The sequence below is a fragment of the Lissotriton vulgaris genome, chromosome 6, assembly GCF_964263255.1.
Source record: "Lissotriton vulgaris chromosome 6, aLisVul1.2, whole genome shotgun sequence".
Lineage (NCBI taxonomy): Eukaryota > Metazoa > Chordata > Amphibia > Caudata > Salamandridae > Lissotriton > Lissotriton vulgaris.
Genome location: NC_141694.1, coordinates 1,819,615,586 through 1,819,635,166, shown reverse-complemented (window position 1 = coordinate 1,819,635,166; position 19,581 = coordinate 1,819,615,586). Strand labels below are relative to the sequence as shown.

At 48.4% G+C, this 19,581-nt stretch overlaps 1 protein-coding gene across 1 annotated transcript in view; it reads right to left on the bottom strand.

The window, feature by feature from the left end:
* LOC147709558 (fucolectin-1-like) overlaps positions 1–19,090 on the bottom strand; it is a 226,768-nt gene extending 207,678 nt beyond the window's left edge. Inside the window, exon 1 of the mRNA XM_086926043.1 lies at positions 18,802–19,090. Coding sequence (XP_086782169.1) covers positions 18,802–19,090 — 289 coding nt within the window. The remainder of the gene's footprint in view (positions 1–18,801) is intronic.
* Between the last annotated feature and the right edge of the window lie 491 nt (positions 19,091–19,581).

Sequence of the window (19,581 nt, the reverse complement as noted above, 5' to 3'; positions counted from 1 at the left end):
TCAACTGGGGAGGAAGAGTGGGCTAAAGAACGGTGATGGATTAAACCCAGATCTGTTGACTGGATGTGAGTGTTTGATTGGTTCAGAGGCTCCGTCCATCACCACCCCCTTTTGTACCGCTTTGTTCACCATCAGTTGGCAGGGTATGCTCCGAAGTGAGTCCCTTGCTTACATTGCCACTGGTTTCAAGCAAGCCTAGCTGAAGACAGCTAAAATGCCAGAAACCGGTCCTAGGAAGTTGGTTTCCAGTCCAGTGAAGGCATGGCTTGGCATTTCAGGCTGGACTGTTCCCATGAGTCACAGGGTCAGACTGATTTGCATATGGCCATGGCTGAACTGGGGTGGCAGAGTGGACTAAAGAACGGTGATGGATTAATCCCAGATCTGTAGACTGGGTGTGAGTGTTTGATTGGTGCAGATGCTATGTCCATCCCCACCCCCTTTTGTACTGCTTTGGTTACCATAAGTTGGCAGGGTATTCTCAGACGTGAATCCCTTGTTCACTTTGCAGCTGGATTCAAGCAAGCCTGGCTGAAGACGGCTGAAGTGCCAGAAACCGGTCCTAGGAAGCTTGTTTCCCTGCCAAGGAAAACATGGCTTGGCAGTTTGGGCTGGACTGTTCCCATGAGGCACAGGGTCAGACTGATTTGCATATGGCCATGTCTCAACTCGGGAGGCAGAGTTGGCTAAAAACGGTGATGGATTAAACCCAGATCTGTTGACTGGGTGTGAGTGTTTGATTGGTTCAGATGCTCCGTCCATCACCACTCCCTTTTGTACCCCTTTGTTCGCCAAAAGTTGGCAGGGAATTCTCAGTCATGAATCCCTTGCTCATTTTGCCACTGGATTCAAGGAAGCCTGGCTGAAGACGGCTGAAACGTCAGAAACTGGTCCTAGGAAGCTGGTTTCCGGTCCTGGGAAGGCATGGCTTGGCAGTTCGGGCTGGACTGCTACCATGAGGCACAGGGTCAGACTGATTTGCATATGGCCATGTCTGAACTGGGGTGGCAGAGTGGGCTAAAGAACAGTGATGGATTAAACCCAGATCTGTTGACTGGGTGTGAGGGTTTGATTGTATCAGATACTCCGTCCTTCACTACCCTCTTTGTACCGCTTTGTTCGCCATAATTTGGCAGGGTATGCTCAGACGTGAGTCACTTGCTTACATTGCCACTGGATTCAAGCAAGCCGGGCTGAAGACGACTGAAATGCCAGAAACCGGTCCTAGGAAGCTTGATTCTGGTCCAGGGAATATTTACAACAAGGGGTGGTGAGGAACAGAGTCTCTGAATTAAGCAGAAAACTCTCACCCAGTCAAGAGATCAGGGCTAGATCCAACACCGTTTTTTAGCTCACTGCACCATCCCAGTTTCAGAACCTGTCTGTATGCAAATTAGTCTGTTCCTGTCCCAGTGCATGATGGGAACCGGGCAAACCAAACTACAAAAGCCAATTCTTACACTGGGAAGGAAACAAGCTCCCGGGGACCGGTTTCTGGCATTACAGCCGTCTTCGGCCCGGTTTGCTTGAATCCTGATGGTGCAATGAGCAAGGGACTCACATCTGAGTATACCCTTCCACGCTTAGGGTGGACAAAAATATTTACAACAAGGGGTGGTGAGGAACAGAGTCTCTGAATTAAGCAGAAAACTCTCACCCAGTCAAGAGATCAGGGCTAGATCCAACACCGTTTTTTAGCTCACTGCACCATCCCAGTTTCAGAACCTGGCTGTATGCAAATTAGTCTGTTCCTGTCCCAGTGCATGATGGGAACAGGGCAAACCAAACTACAAAAGCCAATTCTTACACTGGGAAGGAAACAAGCTCCCGGGGACCGGTTTCTGGCATTACAGCCGTCTTCGGCCCGGTTTGCTTGAATCCTGATGGTGCAATGAGCAAGGGACTCACATCTGAGTATACCCTTCCACGCTTAGGGTGGACAAAAATATTTACAACAAGGGGTGGTGAGGAACAGAGTCTCTGAATTAAGCAGAAAACTCTCACCCAGTCAAGAGATCAGGGCTAGATCCAACACCGTTTTTTAGCTCACTGCACCATCCCAGTTTCAGAACCTGGCTGTATGCAAATTAGTCTGTTCCTGTCCCAGTGCATGATGGGAACAGGGCAAACCAAACTACAAAAGCCAATTCTTACACTAGGAAGGAAACAAGCTCCCGGGGACCGGTTTCTGGCATTACAGCCGTCTTCGGCCCGGTTTGCTTGAATCCTGATGGTGCAATGAGCAAGGGACTCACATCTGAGTATACCCTTCCACGCTTAGGGTGGACAAAAATATTTACAACAAGGGGTGGTGAGGAACAGAGTCTCTGAATTAAGCAGAAAACTCTCACCCAGTCAAGAGATCAGGGCTAGATCCAACACCGTTTTTTAGCTCACTGCACCATCCCAGTTTCAGAACCTGGCTGTATGCAAATTAGTCTGTTCCTGTCCCAGTGCATGATGGGAACAGGGCAAACCAAACTACAAAAGCCAATTCTTACACTGGGAAGGAAACAAGCTCCCGGGGACCGGTTTCTGGCATTACAGCCGTCTTCGGCCCGGTTTGCTTGAATCCTGATGGTGCAATGAGCAAGGGACTCACATCTGAGTATACCCTTCCACGCTTAGGGTGGACAAAAATATTTACAACAAGGGGTGGTGAGGAACAGAGTCTCTGAATTAAGCAGAAAACTCTCACCCAGTCAAGAGATCAGGGCTAGATCCAACACCGTTTTTTAGCTCACTGCACCATCCCAGTTTCAGAACCTGGCTGTATGCAAATTAGTCTGTTCCTGTTCCAGTGCATGATGGGAACAGGGCAAACCAAACTACAAAAGCCAATTCTTACACTGGGAAGGAAACAAGCTCCCGGGGACCGGTTTCTGGCATTACAGCCGTCTTCGGCCCGGTTTGCTTGAATCCTGATGGTGCAATGAGCAAGGGACTCACATCTGAGTATACCCTTCCACGCTTAGGGTGGACAAAAATATTTACAACAAGGGGTGGTGAGGAACAGAGTCTCTGAATTAAGCAGAAAACTCTCACCCAGTCAAGAGATCAGGGCTAGATCCAACACCGTTTTTTAGCTCACTGCACCATCCCAGTTTCAGAACCTGGCTGTATGCAAATTAGTCTGTTCCTGTCCCAGTGCATGATGGGAACAGGGCAAACCAAACTACAAAAGCCAATTCTTACACTGGGAAGGAAACAAGCTCCCGGGGACCGGTTTCTGGCATTACAGCCGTCTTCGGCCCGGTTTGCTTGAATCCTGATGGTGCAATGAGCAAGGGACTCACATCTGAGTATACCCTTCCACGCTTAGGGTGGACAAAAATATTTACAACAAGGGGTGGTGAGGAACAGAGTCTCTGAATTAAGCAGAAAACTCTCACCCAGTCAAGAGATCAGGGCTAGATCCAACACCCTTTTTTAGCTCACTGCACCATCCCAGTTTCAGAACCTGGCTGTATGCAAATTAGTCTGTTCCTGTCCCAGTGCATGATGGGAACAGGGCAAACCAAACTACAAAAGCCAATTCTTACACTGGGAAGGAAACAAGCTCCCGGGGACCGGTTTCTGGCATTACAGCCGTCTTCGGCCCGGTTTGCTTGAATCCTGATGGTGCAATGAGCAATGAGCAAGGGACTCACATCGTTTTTGGCCACTATAGGTGTGGCAGGGTATACTCAGACATGAGTCCCTTTCTCACTGCTCCATCAGGATTCAAGCAAGCGGGCCGAAGAAGGCTGAAATGCCAGAAACCGGTCCCCGGTAGCTTGTCTCCTTTCTGGTGAAGAATTGGCTTGGTAGTTTAGTCTGCCCTGTTCCCATGATGCACTGGGCCAGGGACAGACTGATTTGCATACAGCCAGGTTCTGAGCTGGGATGGGGCAGTGAGATAAATAAAGGTGATGGATCAAGCCCTGATCTTTGGACTGGGTAAGAGTGGTCTGTTTAACTCAGACACTCTGTTCATCACCACCCCCATTTCTAAATCCCTTCTGGTCCAGGGAAGGCATGGCTTGGCAGTTCGGGCTGGATTGTTCCCATGAGGCACAGGATCAGACTTATTTGCATATGTCCATGTCTCAACTGAGGAGGAAGAGTGGGCTAAAGAACGGTGATGGATTAAACCCAGATCTGTTGACTGGGTCTGAGTGTTTGATTGGTTCAGAGGCCCCGTCCATTACCATCCCCTTTTGTACCACTTTGTTCACCATCAGTTGGCAGGGTATGCTCCGAAGTGAGTCCCTTGCTTACATTGCCACTGGTTTCAAGCAAGCCAAGCTGAAGACAGATAACATGCCAGAAACCGGTCCTAGGAAGCTTGTTTCCAGTCCAGTGAAGGCATGGCTTGGCATTTCAGGCTGGACTGTTCCCATGAGGCACAGGGTCAGACTGATTTGCATATGGCCATGGCTGAACTGGGGTGGCAGAGTGGACTAAAGAACGGTGATGGATTAATCCCAGATCTGTAGACTGGGTGTGAGTGTTTGATTGGTGCAGATGCTCTGTCCATCACCACCCCCTTTTGTACCGCTTTGGTTACCGTAAGTTGGCAGGGTATTCTCAGACGTGAATCCCTTGTTCACTTTACCACTGGATTCAAGCAAGCCTGGCTGAAGACAGCTGAAGTGCCAGAAACCGGTCCTAGGAAGCTTGTTTCCAGGCCAAGGAAGACATGGCTTGGCAGTTTGGGCTGGACTGTTCCCATGAGGCACAGGGTCAGACTTATTTGCATATGGCCATGTCTGAACTGGGGTGGCAAAGTGGGCTAAAGAACAGTGATGGATTAAACCCAGATCTGTTGACTGGGTGTGAGTGTTTGATTGTATAAGATGCTCCGTCCTTCACCAGTCTCTTTGTACCGCTTTGTTCGCCATAAGTTAGCAGGGTATTCTCAGTCATGAATCCCTTGCTCATTTTGCCACTGGATTCAAGGAAGCCTGGCTGAAGACGGCTGAAATGTCAGAATCCGGTCCTAGGAAGCTTATTTCCGGACCTGGGAAGGCATGGCTTGGCACTTCGGGCTGGACTGCTACCATGAGGCACAGGGTCAGACTGATTTGCATATGGCCATGTCTGAACTGGTGTGGCAGAGTGGTCTAAAGAACGGTGATGGATTAAACCCAGATCTGTTGACTGGGTGTTTGTGTTTGACTGTATCAGATGCTCCGTCCTTCACCACCCTCTTTGTACCGCTTTGTTCGCCATAAGTTGGCAGGGTATTCTCAGACATGAGTCCCTTGCTTACATTGCCACTGGATTCAAGTAGGCCGGGCTGAAGACGACTGAAATGCCAGAAACAGGTCATAGGAATCTTGTTTCTGGTCCAGGAAAGGCATGGCTTGGCAGTTCGGTCTGGATTGTTCCCATGAGGCACAGGATCAGACTTATTTGCATATGTCCATGTCTCAACTGGGGAGGAAGAGTAGGCTAAAGAACGATGATGGATTAAACCCCGATCGGTTGACTGAGTGTGAGTGTTTGATTGGTTCTGAGGCTCCGTCCATCACTACCCTCTTTTGTACCGCTTTGTTCGCCATCAGTTGGCATGGTATGCTTAAACGGGAATCCCTTGCTCACTTTACCACTGGATGCAAGCAAGCCTGGCTGAAGATGGCTGAAAAGCCAGAAACCGGTCCTAGGAAGATTGTTTCTGGTCCAGGGAAGGCATGGCTTGGCAGTTTGGGCTGGACTGTACCCATGAGGCCCAGGGTCGGACTGATTTGCATATGGCCATGTCTGAACTGGGATGGCAGAGTGGGCTAAAGAACAGTGATTGATTAAACCCATATCTGTTTACTGGGTGTGAGTGTTTGATTGGTTCAGAAACTTCATCCATCACCACCTCCTTTTATACCCCTTTGTTCGCCATAAGTTGGCAGGGAATTCTCAGTCATGAATCCCTTGCTCATTTTGCCACTGGATTCAAGGAAGCATGGCTGAAGACGGCTGAAACGTCAGAAACTGGTCCTAGGGAGCTGGTTTCCGGTCCTGGGAAGGCATGGCTTGGCAGTTCGTGCTGGACTGCTACCATGAGGCACAGGGTCAGACTGATTTGCATATGGCCATGTCTGAACTGGGGTGGCAGAGTGGGCTAAAGAACAGTGATGGATTAAACCCAGATCTGTTGACTGGGTGTGAGGGTTTGATTGTATCAGATACTCCGTCCTTCACCACCCTCTTTGTACCGCTTTGTTCGCCATAAGTTGGCAGGGTATGCTCAGACGTGAGTCACTTGCTTACATTGCCACTGGATTCAAGCAAGCCGGGCTGAAGACAACTGAAATGCCAGAAACCGGTCCTAGGAAGCTTGATTCTGGTCCAGGGAAGGCATGGCTTGGCAGTTCGGGCTGGATTGTTCCCATGAGGCACAGGATCAGACTTATTTGCATATGTCCATGTCTCAACTGAGGAGGAAGAGTGGGCTAAAGAACGGTGATGGATGAAACCCAGATCTGTTGACTGGGTGTGAGTGTTTGATTGGTTCAGAGGCCCCGTCCATTACCACCCCCTTTTGTACCACTTTGTTCACCATCAGTTGGCAGGGTATGCTCCGAAGTGAGTCCCTTGCTTACATTGCCACTGGTTTCAAGCAAGCCAATCTGAAGACAGATCAAATGCCAGAAACCGGTCCTAGGAAGCTTGTTTCCAGTCCAGTGAAGGCATGGCTTGGTATTTCAGGCTGGACTGTTCCCATGAGGCACAGGGTCAGACTGATTTGCATGTGGCCATGGCTGAACTGGGGTGGCAGAGTGGACTAAAGAACGGTGATGGATTAATCCCAGATCTGTAGACTGGGTGTGAGTGTTTGATTGGTGCAGATGCTCTGTCCATCACCACCCCCTTTTGTACCGCTTTGGTTACCGTAAGTTGGCAGGGTATTCTCAGACGTGAATCCCTTGTTCACTTTACCACTGGATTCAAGCAAGCCTGGCTGAAGACAGCTGAAGTGCCAGAAACCGGTCCTAGGAAGCTTGTTTCCAGGCCAACGAAGACATGGCTTGGCAGTTTGGGCTGGACTGTTCCCATGAGGCACAGGGTCAGACTTATTTGCATATGGCCATGTCTGAACTGGGGTGGCAAAGTGGGCTAAAGAACAGTGGTGGATTAAACCCAGATCTGTTGACTGGGTGTGAGTGTTTGATTGTATAAGATGCTCCGTCCTTCACCAGCCTCTTTGTACCGCTTTGTTCGCCATAAGTTGGCAGGGTATGCTCAGACGTGAGTCCCTTGCTTACATTGCCACTGGATTCAAGCAAGCCGGGCTGAAGACGACTGAAATGCCAGAAACCGGTCCTAGGAAGCTTGTTTCTGGTCCAGGGAAGGCATGGCTTGGCAGTTCGGGCTGGATTGTTCCCATGAGGCACAGGATCAGACTTATTTGCATATGTTCATGTCTCAACTGGGGAGGAAGAGTGGGCTAAAGAACGGTGATGGATTAAACCCAGATCTGTTGACTGGGTGTGAGTGTTTGATTGGTTCAGAGGCTCCGTCCATCACCACCCCCTTTTGTACTGCTTTGTTCACCATCAGTTGGCAGGGTATGCTCCGAAGTGAGTCCCTTGCTTACATTGCCACTGGTTTCAAGCAAGCCTAGCTGAAGACAGCTAAAATGCCAGAAACCGGTCCTAGGAAGTTGGTTTCCAGTCCAGTGAAGGCATGGCTTGGCATTTCAGGCTGGACTGTTCCCATGAGGCACAGGGTCAGACTGATTTGCATATGGCCATGGCTGAACTGGGGTGGCAGAGTGGACTAAAGAACGGTGATGGATTAATCCCAGATCTGTAGACTGGGTGTGAGTGTTTGATTGGTGCAGATGCTATGTCCATCCCCACCCCCTTTTGTACTGCTTTGGTTACCATAAGTTGGCAGGGTATTCTCAGACGTGAATCCCTTGTTCACTTTGCCACTGGATTCAAGCAAGCCTGGCTGAAGACGGCTGAAGTGCCAGAAACCGGTCCTAGGAAGCTTGTTTCCCTGCCAAGGAAAACATGGCTTGGCAGTTTGGGCTGGACTGTTCCCATGAGGCACAGGGTCAGACTGATTTGCATATGGCCATGTCTCAACTGAGGAGGAAGAGTGGGCTAAAGAACGGTGATGGATTAAACCCAGATCTGTTGACTGGGTGTGAGTGTTTGATTGGTTCAGAGGCCCCGTCCATTACCATCCCCTTTTGTACCACTTTGTTCACCATCAGTTGGCAGGGTATGCTCCGAAGTGAGTCCCTTGCTTACATTGCCACTGGTTTCAAGCAAGCCAAGCTGAAGACAGATAACATGCCAGAAACCGGTCCTAGGAAGCTTGTTTCCAGTCCAGTGAAGGCATGGCTTGGCATTTCAGGCTGGACTGTTCCCATGAGGCACAGGGTCAGACTGATTTGCATATGGCCATGGCTGAACTGGGGTGGCAGAGTGGACTAAAGAACGGTGATGGATTAATCCCAGATCTGTAGACTGGGTGTGAGTGTTTGATTGGTGCAGATGCTCTGTCCATCACCACCCCCTTTTGTACCGCTTTGGTTACCGTAAGTTGGCAGGGTATTCTCAGACGTGAATCCCTTGTTCACTTTACCACTGGATTCAAGCAAGCCTGGCTGAAGACAGCTGAAGTGCCAGAAACCGGTCCTAGGAAGCTTGTTTCCAGGCCAAGGAAGACATGGCTTGGCAGTTTGGGCTGGACTGTTCCCATGAGGCACAGGGTCAGACTTATTTGCATATGGCCATGTCTGAACTGGGGTGGCAAAGTGGGCTAAAGAACAGTGATGGATTAAACCCAGATCTGTTGACTGGGTGTGAGTGTTTGATTGTATAAGATGCTCCGTCCTTCACCAGTCTCTTTGTACCGCTTTGTTCGCCATAAGTTAGCAGGGTATTCTCAGTCATGAATCCCTTGCTCATTTTGCCACTGGATTCAAGGAAGCCTGGCTGAAGACGGCTGAAATGTCAGAATCCGGTCCTAGGAAGCTTATTTCCGGACCTGGGAAGGCATGGCTTGGCACTTCGGGCTGGACTGCTACCATGAGGCACAGGGTCAGACTGATTTGCATATGGCCATGTCTGAACTGGTGTGGCAGAGTGGTCTAAAGAACGGTGATGGATTAAACCCAGATCTGTTGACTGGGTGTTTGTGTTTGACTGTATCAGATGCTCCGTCCTTCACCACCCTCTTTGTACCGCTTTGTTCGCCATAAGTTGGCAGGGTATTCTCAGACATGAGTCCCTTGCTTACATTGCCACTGGATTCAAGTAGGCCGGGCTGAAGACGACTGAAATGCCAGAAACAGGTCATAGGAATCTTGTTTCTGGTCCAGGAAAGGCATGGCTTGGCAGTTCGGTCTGGATTGTTCCCATGAGGCACAGGATCAGACTTATTTGCATATGTCCATGTCTCAACTGGGGAGGAAGAGTAGGCTAAAGAACGATGATGGATTAAACCCCGATCGGTTGACTGAGTGTGAGTGTTTGATTGGTTCTGAGGCTCCGTCCATCACTACCCTCTTTTGTACCGCTTTGTTCGCCATCAGTTGGCATGGTATGCTTAAACGGGAATCCCTTGCTCACTTTACCACTGGATGCAAGCAAGCCTGGCTGAAGATGGCTGAAAAGCCAGAAACCGGTCCTAGGAAGATTGTTTCTGGTCCAGGGAAGGCATGGCTTGGCAGTTTGGGCTGGACTGTACCCATGAGGCCCAGGGTCGGACTGATTTGCATATGGCCATGTCTGAACTGGGATGGCAGAGTGGGCTAAAGAACAGTGATTGATTAAACCCATATCTGTTTACTGGGTGTGAGTGTTTGATTGGTTCAGAAACTTCATCCATCACCACCTCCTTTTATACCCCTTTGTTCGCCATAAGTTGGCAGGGAATTCTCAGTCGTGAATCCCTTGCTCATTTTGCCACTGGATTCAAGGAAGCATGGCTGAAGACGGCTGAAACGTCAGAAACTGGTCCTAGGGAGCTGGTTTCCGGTCCTGGGAAGGCATGGCTTGGCAGTTCGTGCTGGACTGCTACCATGAGGCACAGGGTCAGACTGATTTGCATATGGCCATGTCTGAACTGGGGTGGCAGAGTGGGCTAAAGAACAGTGATGGATTAAACCCAGATCTGTTGACTGGGTGTGAGGGTTTGATTGTATCAGATACTCCGTCCTTCACCACCCTCTTTGTACCGCTTTGTTCGCCATAAGTTGGCAGGGTATGCTCAGACGTGAGTCACTTGCTTACATTGCCACTGGATTCAAGCAAGCCGGGCTGAAGACGACTGAAATGCCAGAAACCGGTCCTAGGAAGCTTGATTCTGGTCCAGGGAAGGCATGGCTTGGCAGTTCGGGCTGGATTGTTCCCATGAGGCACAGGATCAGACTTATTTGCATATGTCCATGTCTCAACTGAGGAGGAAGAGTGGGCTAAAGAACGGTGATGGATGAAACCCAGATCTGTTGACTGGGTGTGAGTGTTTGATTGGTTCAGAGGCCCCGTCCATTACCACCCCCTTTTGTACCACTTTGTTCACCATCAGTTGGCAGGGTATGCTCCGAAGTGAGTCCCTTGCTTACATTGCCACTGGTTTCAAGCAAGCCAATCTGAAGACAGATCAAATGCCAGAAACCGGTCCTAGGAAGCTTGTTTCCAGTCCAGTGAAGGCATGGCTTGGTATTTCAGGCTGGACTGTTCCCATGAGGCACAGGGTCAGACTGATTTGCATGTGGCCATGGCTGAACTGGGGTGGCAGAGTGGACTAAAGAACGGTGATGGATTAATCCCAGATCTGTAGACTGGGTGTGAGTGTTTGATTGGTGCAGATGCTCTGTCCATCACCACCCCCTTTTGTACCGCTTTGGTTACCGTAAGTTGGCAGGGTATTCTCAGACGTGAATCCCTTGTTCACTTTACCACTGGATTCAAGCAAGCCTGGCTGAAGACAGCTGAAGTGCCAGAAACCGGTCCTAGGAAGCTTGTTTCCAGGCCAACGAAGACATGGCTTGGCAGTTTGGGCTGGACTGTTCCCATGAGGCACAGGGTCAGACTTATTTGCATATGGCCATGTCTGAACTGGGGTGGCAAAGTGGGCTAAAGAACAGTGGTGGATTAAACCCAGATCTGTTGACTGGGTGTGAGTGTTTGATTGTAGAAGATGCTCCGTCCTTCACCAGCCTCTTTGTACCGCTTTGTTCGCCATAAGTTGGCAGGGTATGCTCAGACGTGAGTCCCTTGCTTACATTGCCACTGGATTCAAGCAAGCCGGGCTGAAGACGACTGAAATGCCAGAAACCGGTCCTAGGAAGCTTGTTTCTGGTCCAGGGAAGGCATGGCTTGGCAGTTCGGGCTGGATTGTTCCCATGAGGCACAGGATCAGACTTATTTGCATATGTTCATGTCTCAACTGGGGAGGAAGAGTGGGCTAAAGAACGGTGATGGATTAAACCCAGATCTGTTGACTGGGTGTGAGTGTTTGATTGGTTCAGAGGCTCCGTCCATCACCACCCCCTTTTGTACTGCTTTGTTCACCATCAGTTGGCAGGGTATGCTCCGAAGTGAGTCCCTTGCTTACATTGCCACTGGTTTCAAGCAAGCCTAGCTGAAGACAGCTAAAATGCCAGAAACCGGTCCTAGGAAGTTGGTTTCCAGTCCAGTGAAGGCATGGCTTGGCATTTCAGGCTGGACTGTTCCCATGAGGCACAGGGTCAGACTGATTTGCATATGGCCATGGCTGAACTGGGGTGGCAGAGTGGACTAAAGAACGGTGATGGATTAATCCCAGATCTGTAGACTGGGTGTGAGTGTTTAATTGGTGCAGATGCTATGTCCATCCCCACCCCCTTTTGTACTGCTTTGGTTACCATAAGTTGGCAGGGTATTCTCAGACGTGAATCCCTTGTTCACTTTGCCACTGGATTCAAGCAAGCCTGGCTGAAGACGGCTGAAGTGCCAGAAACCGGTCCTAGGAAGCTTGTTTCCCTGCCAAGGAAAACATGGCTTGGCAGTTTGGGCTGGACTGTTCCCATGAGGCACAGGGTCAGACTGATTTGCATATGGCCATGTCTCAACTCGGGAGGCAGAGTTGGCTAAAAACGGTGATGGATTAAACCCAGATCTGTTGACTGGGTGTGAGTGTTTGATTGGTTCAGAGGCTCCGTCCATTACCACCCCCTTTTGTACCACTTTCTTCACCATCAGTTGGCAGGGTATGCTCCGAAGTGAGTCCCTTGCTTACATTGCCACTGGTTTCAAGCAAGCCAAGCTGAAGACAGATAAAATGCCAGAAACCGGTCCTAGGAAGCTGGTTTCCAGTCCAGTGAAGGCATGGCTTGGCATTTCAGGCTGGACTGTTCCCATGAGGCACAGGGTCAGACTGATTTGCATATGGCCATGGCTGAACTGGGGTGGCAGAGTGGAGTAAAGAACGGTGATGGGTTAAACCCAGATATGTTGACTTGGTGTGAGTGTTTGATTGGTTCTGATGCTCCGTCGATCATCACCCCCATTTGTACCGTTTTGTTCGCCGTAAGTTGGCAGGGTATTCTCAGACGTAAATCCCTTGCTCACTTCACCACTGGATGCAAGCAAGCCTGGCTAAAGACAGCTGAAATGCAAGAAACCGGTCCTAGGAAGACTGTTTCCGGTCCAGGGACGGCATAGCTTGGCAATTCGGACAGGACTGTACCCATGAGGCACAGGGTCGGACTGATTTGCATATGGCCATGTCTGAACTGGGGTGGCAGAGTGGGCTAAAGAACAGTGATTGATTAAACCCAGATCTGTTTACTGGGTGTGAGTGTTTGATTGGTTCAGATGTTCCGTCCATCACCACCCCCTTTTGTACTGCCTTGTTCACCATAAGTTGGCAGGGTATGCTCAGACGTGAGTCCCTTGCTTACATTGCCACTGGATTTAAGCAAGCCTGGCTGAAGATGAATGAAATGCCAGAAACCAGTCCTAGGAAGCTTGTATCCAGTCCAGGGAAGGCATGGCTTGGCTGTTCGGGCTGGACTGTTTCCATGAGGCACAGGGTCAGACTGATTTGCATATGGCCATGCCTCAACTGGGGAGGCAGAGTGGGCTAAAGAACGGTGATTTATTAAACCCAGATCTGTTGACTGGGTGTGAGTGTTTGATTGGTTCAGAAGCTCCGTCCATCACCACCCCCTTTTGTACCGCTTTGTTCACCATAAGTTGGCAGGGTATTCTCAGATGTGAATCCCTTGCTCACTTTGCCACTGGATTCAAGCAAGCCTGGCTGAAGACGGCTGAAATGCCTGAAACCGGTCCTAGGAAGCTTTTTTCCGGTCCAGGGAAGGCATGGCTTGGCATTTCGGGCTGGACTGTTATTATGAGTCACAGGGTCAGACTGATTTTCATATGGCCATGTCTAAACTGGGGTGGCAAAGTGGGCTTAAGAACATGATGGACTAAACTCAGATCTGTTAACTTGGTGTGAGTCTTTGATTATTTCAGATGCTCCGTCCATCACCACCCCCTTTTGTACAGATTTGTTCGCAATAAGTTTGCAGGGTATGCTCTGATGTGAGTCCCTTGCTCACTTTGCCACTGGATTCAAGCAAGCCTGGCTGAAGACAGCTGAAATGCCAGAAACCGGTCCTAGGAAGCTTTTTCCAGTCCAGGGAAGGCCTGGCTTGGCAGTTTGGGCTGGACTGTTCCCATGAGGCACAGGGTCAGACTGATTTACATATGGCCATGTCTGAACTGTGGTGGCTGAGTGGACTAAAGAATGGTGAATGATTAAACCCAGATCTGTTGACTGGGTGTGAGTGTTTTATTGGTTCAGATGCTCCATCCATCACCACCCTCTTTTGTACCACTTTGTTCGCCATAAGTTGGCAGGGTATGCTCAGACATGAGTCCCTTGCTCACTTTGCCACTGGATTCATTCAAGCCTGGCTAAAGATGGCTCAAATGCCAAAACCGGTCCTAGGAAGCTTGTTTCCGGTCCAGGGAAGGCAGGGCTTGGCAGTTCAGGCTGGACTGTTCCCATGAGGCACATGGTCAGACTGATTTGCATATGGCCATTGCTGAACTGAGGAGGCAGAGTGTGCTAAAGAACGGTGATTGATTAAACGCAGATCTGTTGACTGGGTGTGAGATTTTGATTGGTTCAGATGCTCCGTCCATCGCCACCCCCTATTGTACCGCTTTGTTCACCTAAGTTGTCAGGGTTTTGCTCAGACGTGAGTCCCTTGCTCACTTTGCCACTGGATTCAAGCAAGCCTGGCTGAAGACAGCTGAAATGCTGGAAAAGGGTCCTAGGAAGCTTTTTCCAGTCCAGGGAAGGCCTGGCTTGGCAGTTCGGGCTGGACTCTTCCCATGAGGTACAGGGTCAGACTGATTTGCACATGGCCATGTCAGAACTAGAGTGGCAGAAAGGGCTAAAGAAAGGTGATGGATTGAACCCAGATCTGTTGACTGGGTGTGAGTGTTTGTTTGTATTAGCTGCTCCGTCCATCACCACCTTCTTTTGTACCGCTTTGTTCGCAATACGTTGTAAGGGTTTTGGTAAGACGTGAGTCCCTTGCTCTCTTTGCCACTGGTTTAAAGCAAGCCTGGCTGAAGACGGCTGAAATGCCAGAAACTGGTCCTAGGAAACTTGTTTCTGGTCCAGGGAAGGCATGGCTTATCAGTTCGGGCTGGACTGTTCCCTTGAGGCACAGGGTCAGACTGTTTTGCATATGGCCATGCCTCAACTGGGAGGCAGAGTGGGCTAAATAACGGTGATTGAATAAACCGAGATCTGTTGACTGGGTGTGAGTGTTTGATTGGTTCAGATGGCCGTCCATCACCACCCCTTTTTGTACTGCTTTGTTCGCCATTAGTTGGCAGGGTATGCTCAGAAGTGAGTCCCTTGCTTACATTTCAGGCTGGACTGTACCCATGAGGCACAGCGTCAGATTGATTTGCATATGGCCATGCCTCAACTGGCGAGGCAGAGTGGGCTAAAGAACGGTGATGGATTTAACCCAGATGTGTTGACAGCGTGTGAGTGTTTGATTGGTTCAGATACTCCGTCCATCACCACCCCCTTTGGTACCGCTTTGTTCGCCATAAGTTGGCAGGGTATTCTCAGATGTGAATCCCTTTCTCACTTTGCCACTGGATTCAAGCAAGCCTGGCTGAAGACGGCTGAAATGCCAGAAACTGATCCTAGGAAGCTTTTTTCAGTCCAGGGAAGGCATGGCTTGGCAGTTTGGGCTGGACTGTTCCCATGAGGTACAGGGTCGGACTGATTTGCATATGGCCATGTCAGAACTGGGGTGGCAGAGAGGGCTAAAGAACATGATGAATTAAACCCAGATCTGTTGAGTTGGTGTGAGTGTTTGATTAGTTCAGATGCTCCGTCCATCACTACCCCCTTTTGTACCTCTTTGTTCCCAATAAGTTGGCAGGGTATGCTCAGACGTGAGTCCCTTGCTCACTTTGCCATTGGATTCAAGCAAGCCTGTCTGAAGACAGCTGAAATGCCAGAAACCGGTCCTAAGAAGCTTGTTTCCGGTCCAGGGAAGGTATGGCTTGGCAGTTCGGGCTGGACTGTTCCCATGAGGCACAGGGTCAGACTAATTTGCATATGGCCATGTCTGAACTGAGGTGGCAGAGTGGGCTAAAGAACGGTGATGGTTTAAATCCAGATCTGTTGACTGGGTGTGAGTGTTTGATTGTATGAGATGCTCCGTCCATCACCACCTTCTTTTGTACCTCTTTGTTCGCCATAAGTTGTCAGGGTTTTGCTCAGACGTGAGTCCCTTGCTCACTTTGCCACTGGATTCAAGCAAGCCTGCCTGAAGATGGCTGAAATGCCAGAAACCGGTCCTAGGAAGCTTGTTTCCTGTCCAGGGAAGGCATGCCTTGGCAGTTCGGGCTGGACTGTTCCCATGAGGCACAGGGTCAGGATGCTTTGCATATGCCCATGTCTGAACTGGGGTGGCAGAGTGGGCTAAAGAACGGTGATGGATTAAACCCAGATCTGTTAACTGGGTGTGAGTGATTGATTGGTTCAGATGCTCCACCAATCACCACCCCCTTTTGTACCGCTTTGTTCGCCAGAAGTTGGCAGGGTATGCTCAGACGTGAGTCCCTTGCTCATTTTGCCACTGGATTCAAGCAAGCATGGCTGAAGACGGCTGAAATGCCAGAAACCGGTCCTAGGAAGCCTGTTTCTGGTCCAGGGAAGGCATGGCTTGGTAGTTCGGGCTGGACTGTTCCCATGAGGCACATGGTCAGACAGTTTGCCAGTGTGGTACTTGACTTGAAGCGTGCAGTGATGTGTCCTGTCATTTTCTGTAGTCCACAATGTTGTTGACATGCTAAGTTGTTAGTGTGTAGGTCATTTGTGACATGTCTATTGCATTTCCACGCTGTTCTGGTGTGCTTCTGACTGTGCCTTATTTCTGTCCTTCCCAAGGTACTCTGCCAGTTCCAGGGGCATGTCTGACACCGACATCCAGATTCCACCCTTAAAGTGCAATTTGATAACACTTGGTGACCCTGTGCGCACTGTCATGTGGATTCACCTTGATATTGTTGTGTAATAAACTTGTTTCTGATTTGTAATGTACCAGTGCTTCACTTAGTAATGTGTGTTGTTTGTCTTCACACATCTGACTGACATTTGGCAAACTCACCTGTGGGCTTGTTGGCAGTGACTATGGAAAGGTGTGGTATCTGTGCATTCCAGCGTATATCTGTCAACCATCTTTGTAGGCAATCTATCACATGTCCATGGTGAGTATGTGTTCTGGAGCCCTATTTGTGTGTCTCCCTCATAGGTCTCACATCACCATGAGTCACATAACGGAAAAGACATTGGTGTAGTAGTCGGCATGCACTGTGTGCTGCAGCATTTCATCATCTCCATGACACATACCAAGTTGGAATCACAACATAGGCAAGTACAGAATAATGGTGATTTTATGTACATACATGTGTGGAGCTAGATCCTTTTTGACCCCTGCTACCATCTAGGTCAGACGCCAACAGCGGCTGGACCGGACCGTATTGGAGCTTATCAGCTGATTTACATCACACAGGCAAGCTATCAGCTTAATCATTTCTGATGTCAGCCATAGAAGTATCCTCTTCACAACCACCACCCCGCAGTGACTACCGTCTGTGGTGTAACAAGGAAGAAGGAGGTCCAAATCCGAGCCATTAGGGTCTTCTATTAACCAGTATCCATTTTTTAATCCCAACATAAGCAACAAGGGATTTTTTTAAATATACCCATATCCATCAAGCAACTATGTGTTATTCTATGAGAATTTAAGTTGTGGTAATTTTCGGAAGAAGGCATGTGATACGCTGAAACACACGTCGAGATTATTAATTACTATAAGAAGAAATAATTTTATATGTGTAATATTTGTATGAATTGTACTTGATTTCATTGTAATTGTATGTATAACTCTGTTTATTGGGCCAAGTAGAAATATATTGCGTCTGTCTTTTTTAACTTTTAGGATGCTTTGAACTTATTGTTGTTTTTTTAATATTAGTAAGACAATTGTGGACACAACTGAATAAAACTAAATATTTTTATAGATTTTTCTGTTCATTTCTGGTCTTTATATTGGTACATGAATGATCTTGAAGTTGCCTAGGAATTGATTTCTACAATTGGAGCTAGTGCTGTACAAGAACTTTAGAATCCACAGTTCACACATGAGTCCAAAATATTGGTAGATGAAATGTCCTGAGTGAAGTCCACATTCATCTTCTACATTGGTAGAACATGGACCCTCCATGTCATGATGGGAACCTGTGGTGTGGGGTCAGTGAGTCACTGGTCCCATCCTTATGGGCACGCTGTAATTCCTCTATGAGTAATAGAGGTTTCAAAAACTTTCAAAGCAAAGTTCCGTTTGATCTTTTATTCGTAGGTTTCTTTATGGTAAATCATTAATTTTGTTCGTTGTTCATTTCAATTCAGCATAACATAGTACCATCCTTATGTATCCAATGCATTTCGGGGTTAACATACACCCCTTCATCAGGGAAAGGACACTGTGAACGAAAACATTGCAATCAAAAAAAGGTCTAACTGAGTCCAGAATTCAAAAATTAATAAATACATTCATGCACGTTATTGTGACCTGAGTAGTGGAAAATAGGGAGTGAGAGGGGTGGGGGAAAGACTATGAGGTGCACCGATTGTTATTCCAAAATGGTTCCATGTGATGGGGAATAATGTACATGCTCAGCGCGCATCAGCTTACGTGCGTCTTGCAGTAGGTATGCTGATTACCCTGGTTAAGGTGAATAAGGTCCTCCTTTCTTCCACGCCATTAACCGCGTTTCGTTACCTTAAGGGAACACCGTCCCGTGGGACAGTTGGGGGGCGTGTTCAAGAGAGTATTAAGGGACCGTGTGAAAATTCTAATGAACAGGGGGGGGATCGGGAGCATGATGCAGTTTGGGATATGTAGTAACATGACGGTACATGGGCTGACTACGTGGTAGCCTGGCAGTGGGGTGGGGTCAAGTGTAACGAGGGTTAAGAAACAGTAAGCGGGGAAAAGGAAAACAGAGACTTAACCCTGATGTTGTCAGGTCTGGGGAAAAATTTCTGAAATATCAACAGTGCACGAGCATTTAACAAATGATATCGAAATTAAAATTACAATTAGCCAGTGTTCCTTGGATCGTTCAGGAATCACTGCCACAGTCCGTGAGCAACTTTACAGATAGCAAGAGAGTTCAATTCGTTCATTAAGCCCCAGTGGCTTCTGTGTCGACAATTTTTGGATCCATTCATTTTCTCTTTGGAGGAGAAATTTAGTATTGTCTCTACCCTCCTGTTTTGGAATGGTTTCCAATATCGTGAACTTTAATTGAGAAATGTTATGCTTCGCTTCATGGAAATGTACTGCTAATGTTGACTTGGTGCTTTTCAGACGAATGTTGGACTTGTGTTCTATAAGCCTGGTCTTAATCTTACGTTCTGTCTTCCCGATATAGAGTTTACCACACGGGCATTTTAGAGCATAGATGACGTTACTAGTGTCGCATGTAGCGTTAACTTGGAGCTTGATCTTGTTACCCTTCATTGGATGATTGATTGTGTTGCCTCGAATGACCATCGCTATGCAAAAATTCTAAAAATTTCCAAGAAAGGTGGTTCGAAATCCTAAATAAGTGCTCTCTCGACCTTATTCTCCTTATCATTGAAGAACTATCTGGAATATTAGGCGAACTCACGAAAGAAATAGAGGAAACATCCACAGAATTGTCTAAAATGCTGACAGAGGAGGAACTCAAAAACATACTGGAAGACATTCAATCACAGATGGAAAAACACACAAATGATATTAACGAGCGCAAGATCCGCAAATACAAGAGGGATACTCTTGACTATAAACTTGGAGAGGTTTATACTTGGGCGGAGGTGTACGCTCAGAAAAGACGTAATAAACCATATACATCACAGACAGACACCTCCTCATCGAACAGTGACAATACTCAAAGAACTAGGAGAACTCTACCGATACCATCCCAGCCTGACACAACTAAGGCACAACAACCCACGACCAGCCAACAGATAGATCCAAGTCCTTTTTTAGAACAGGGCCAA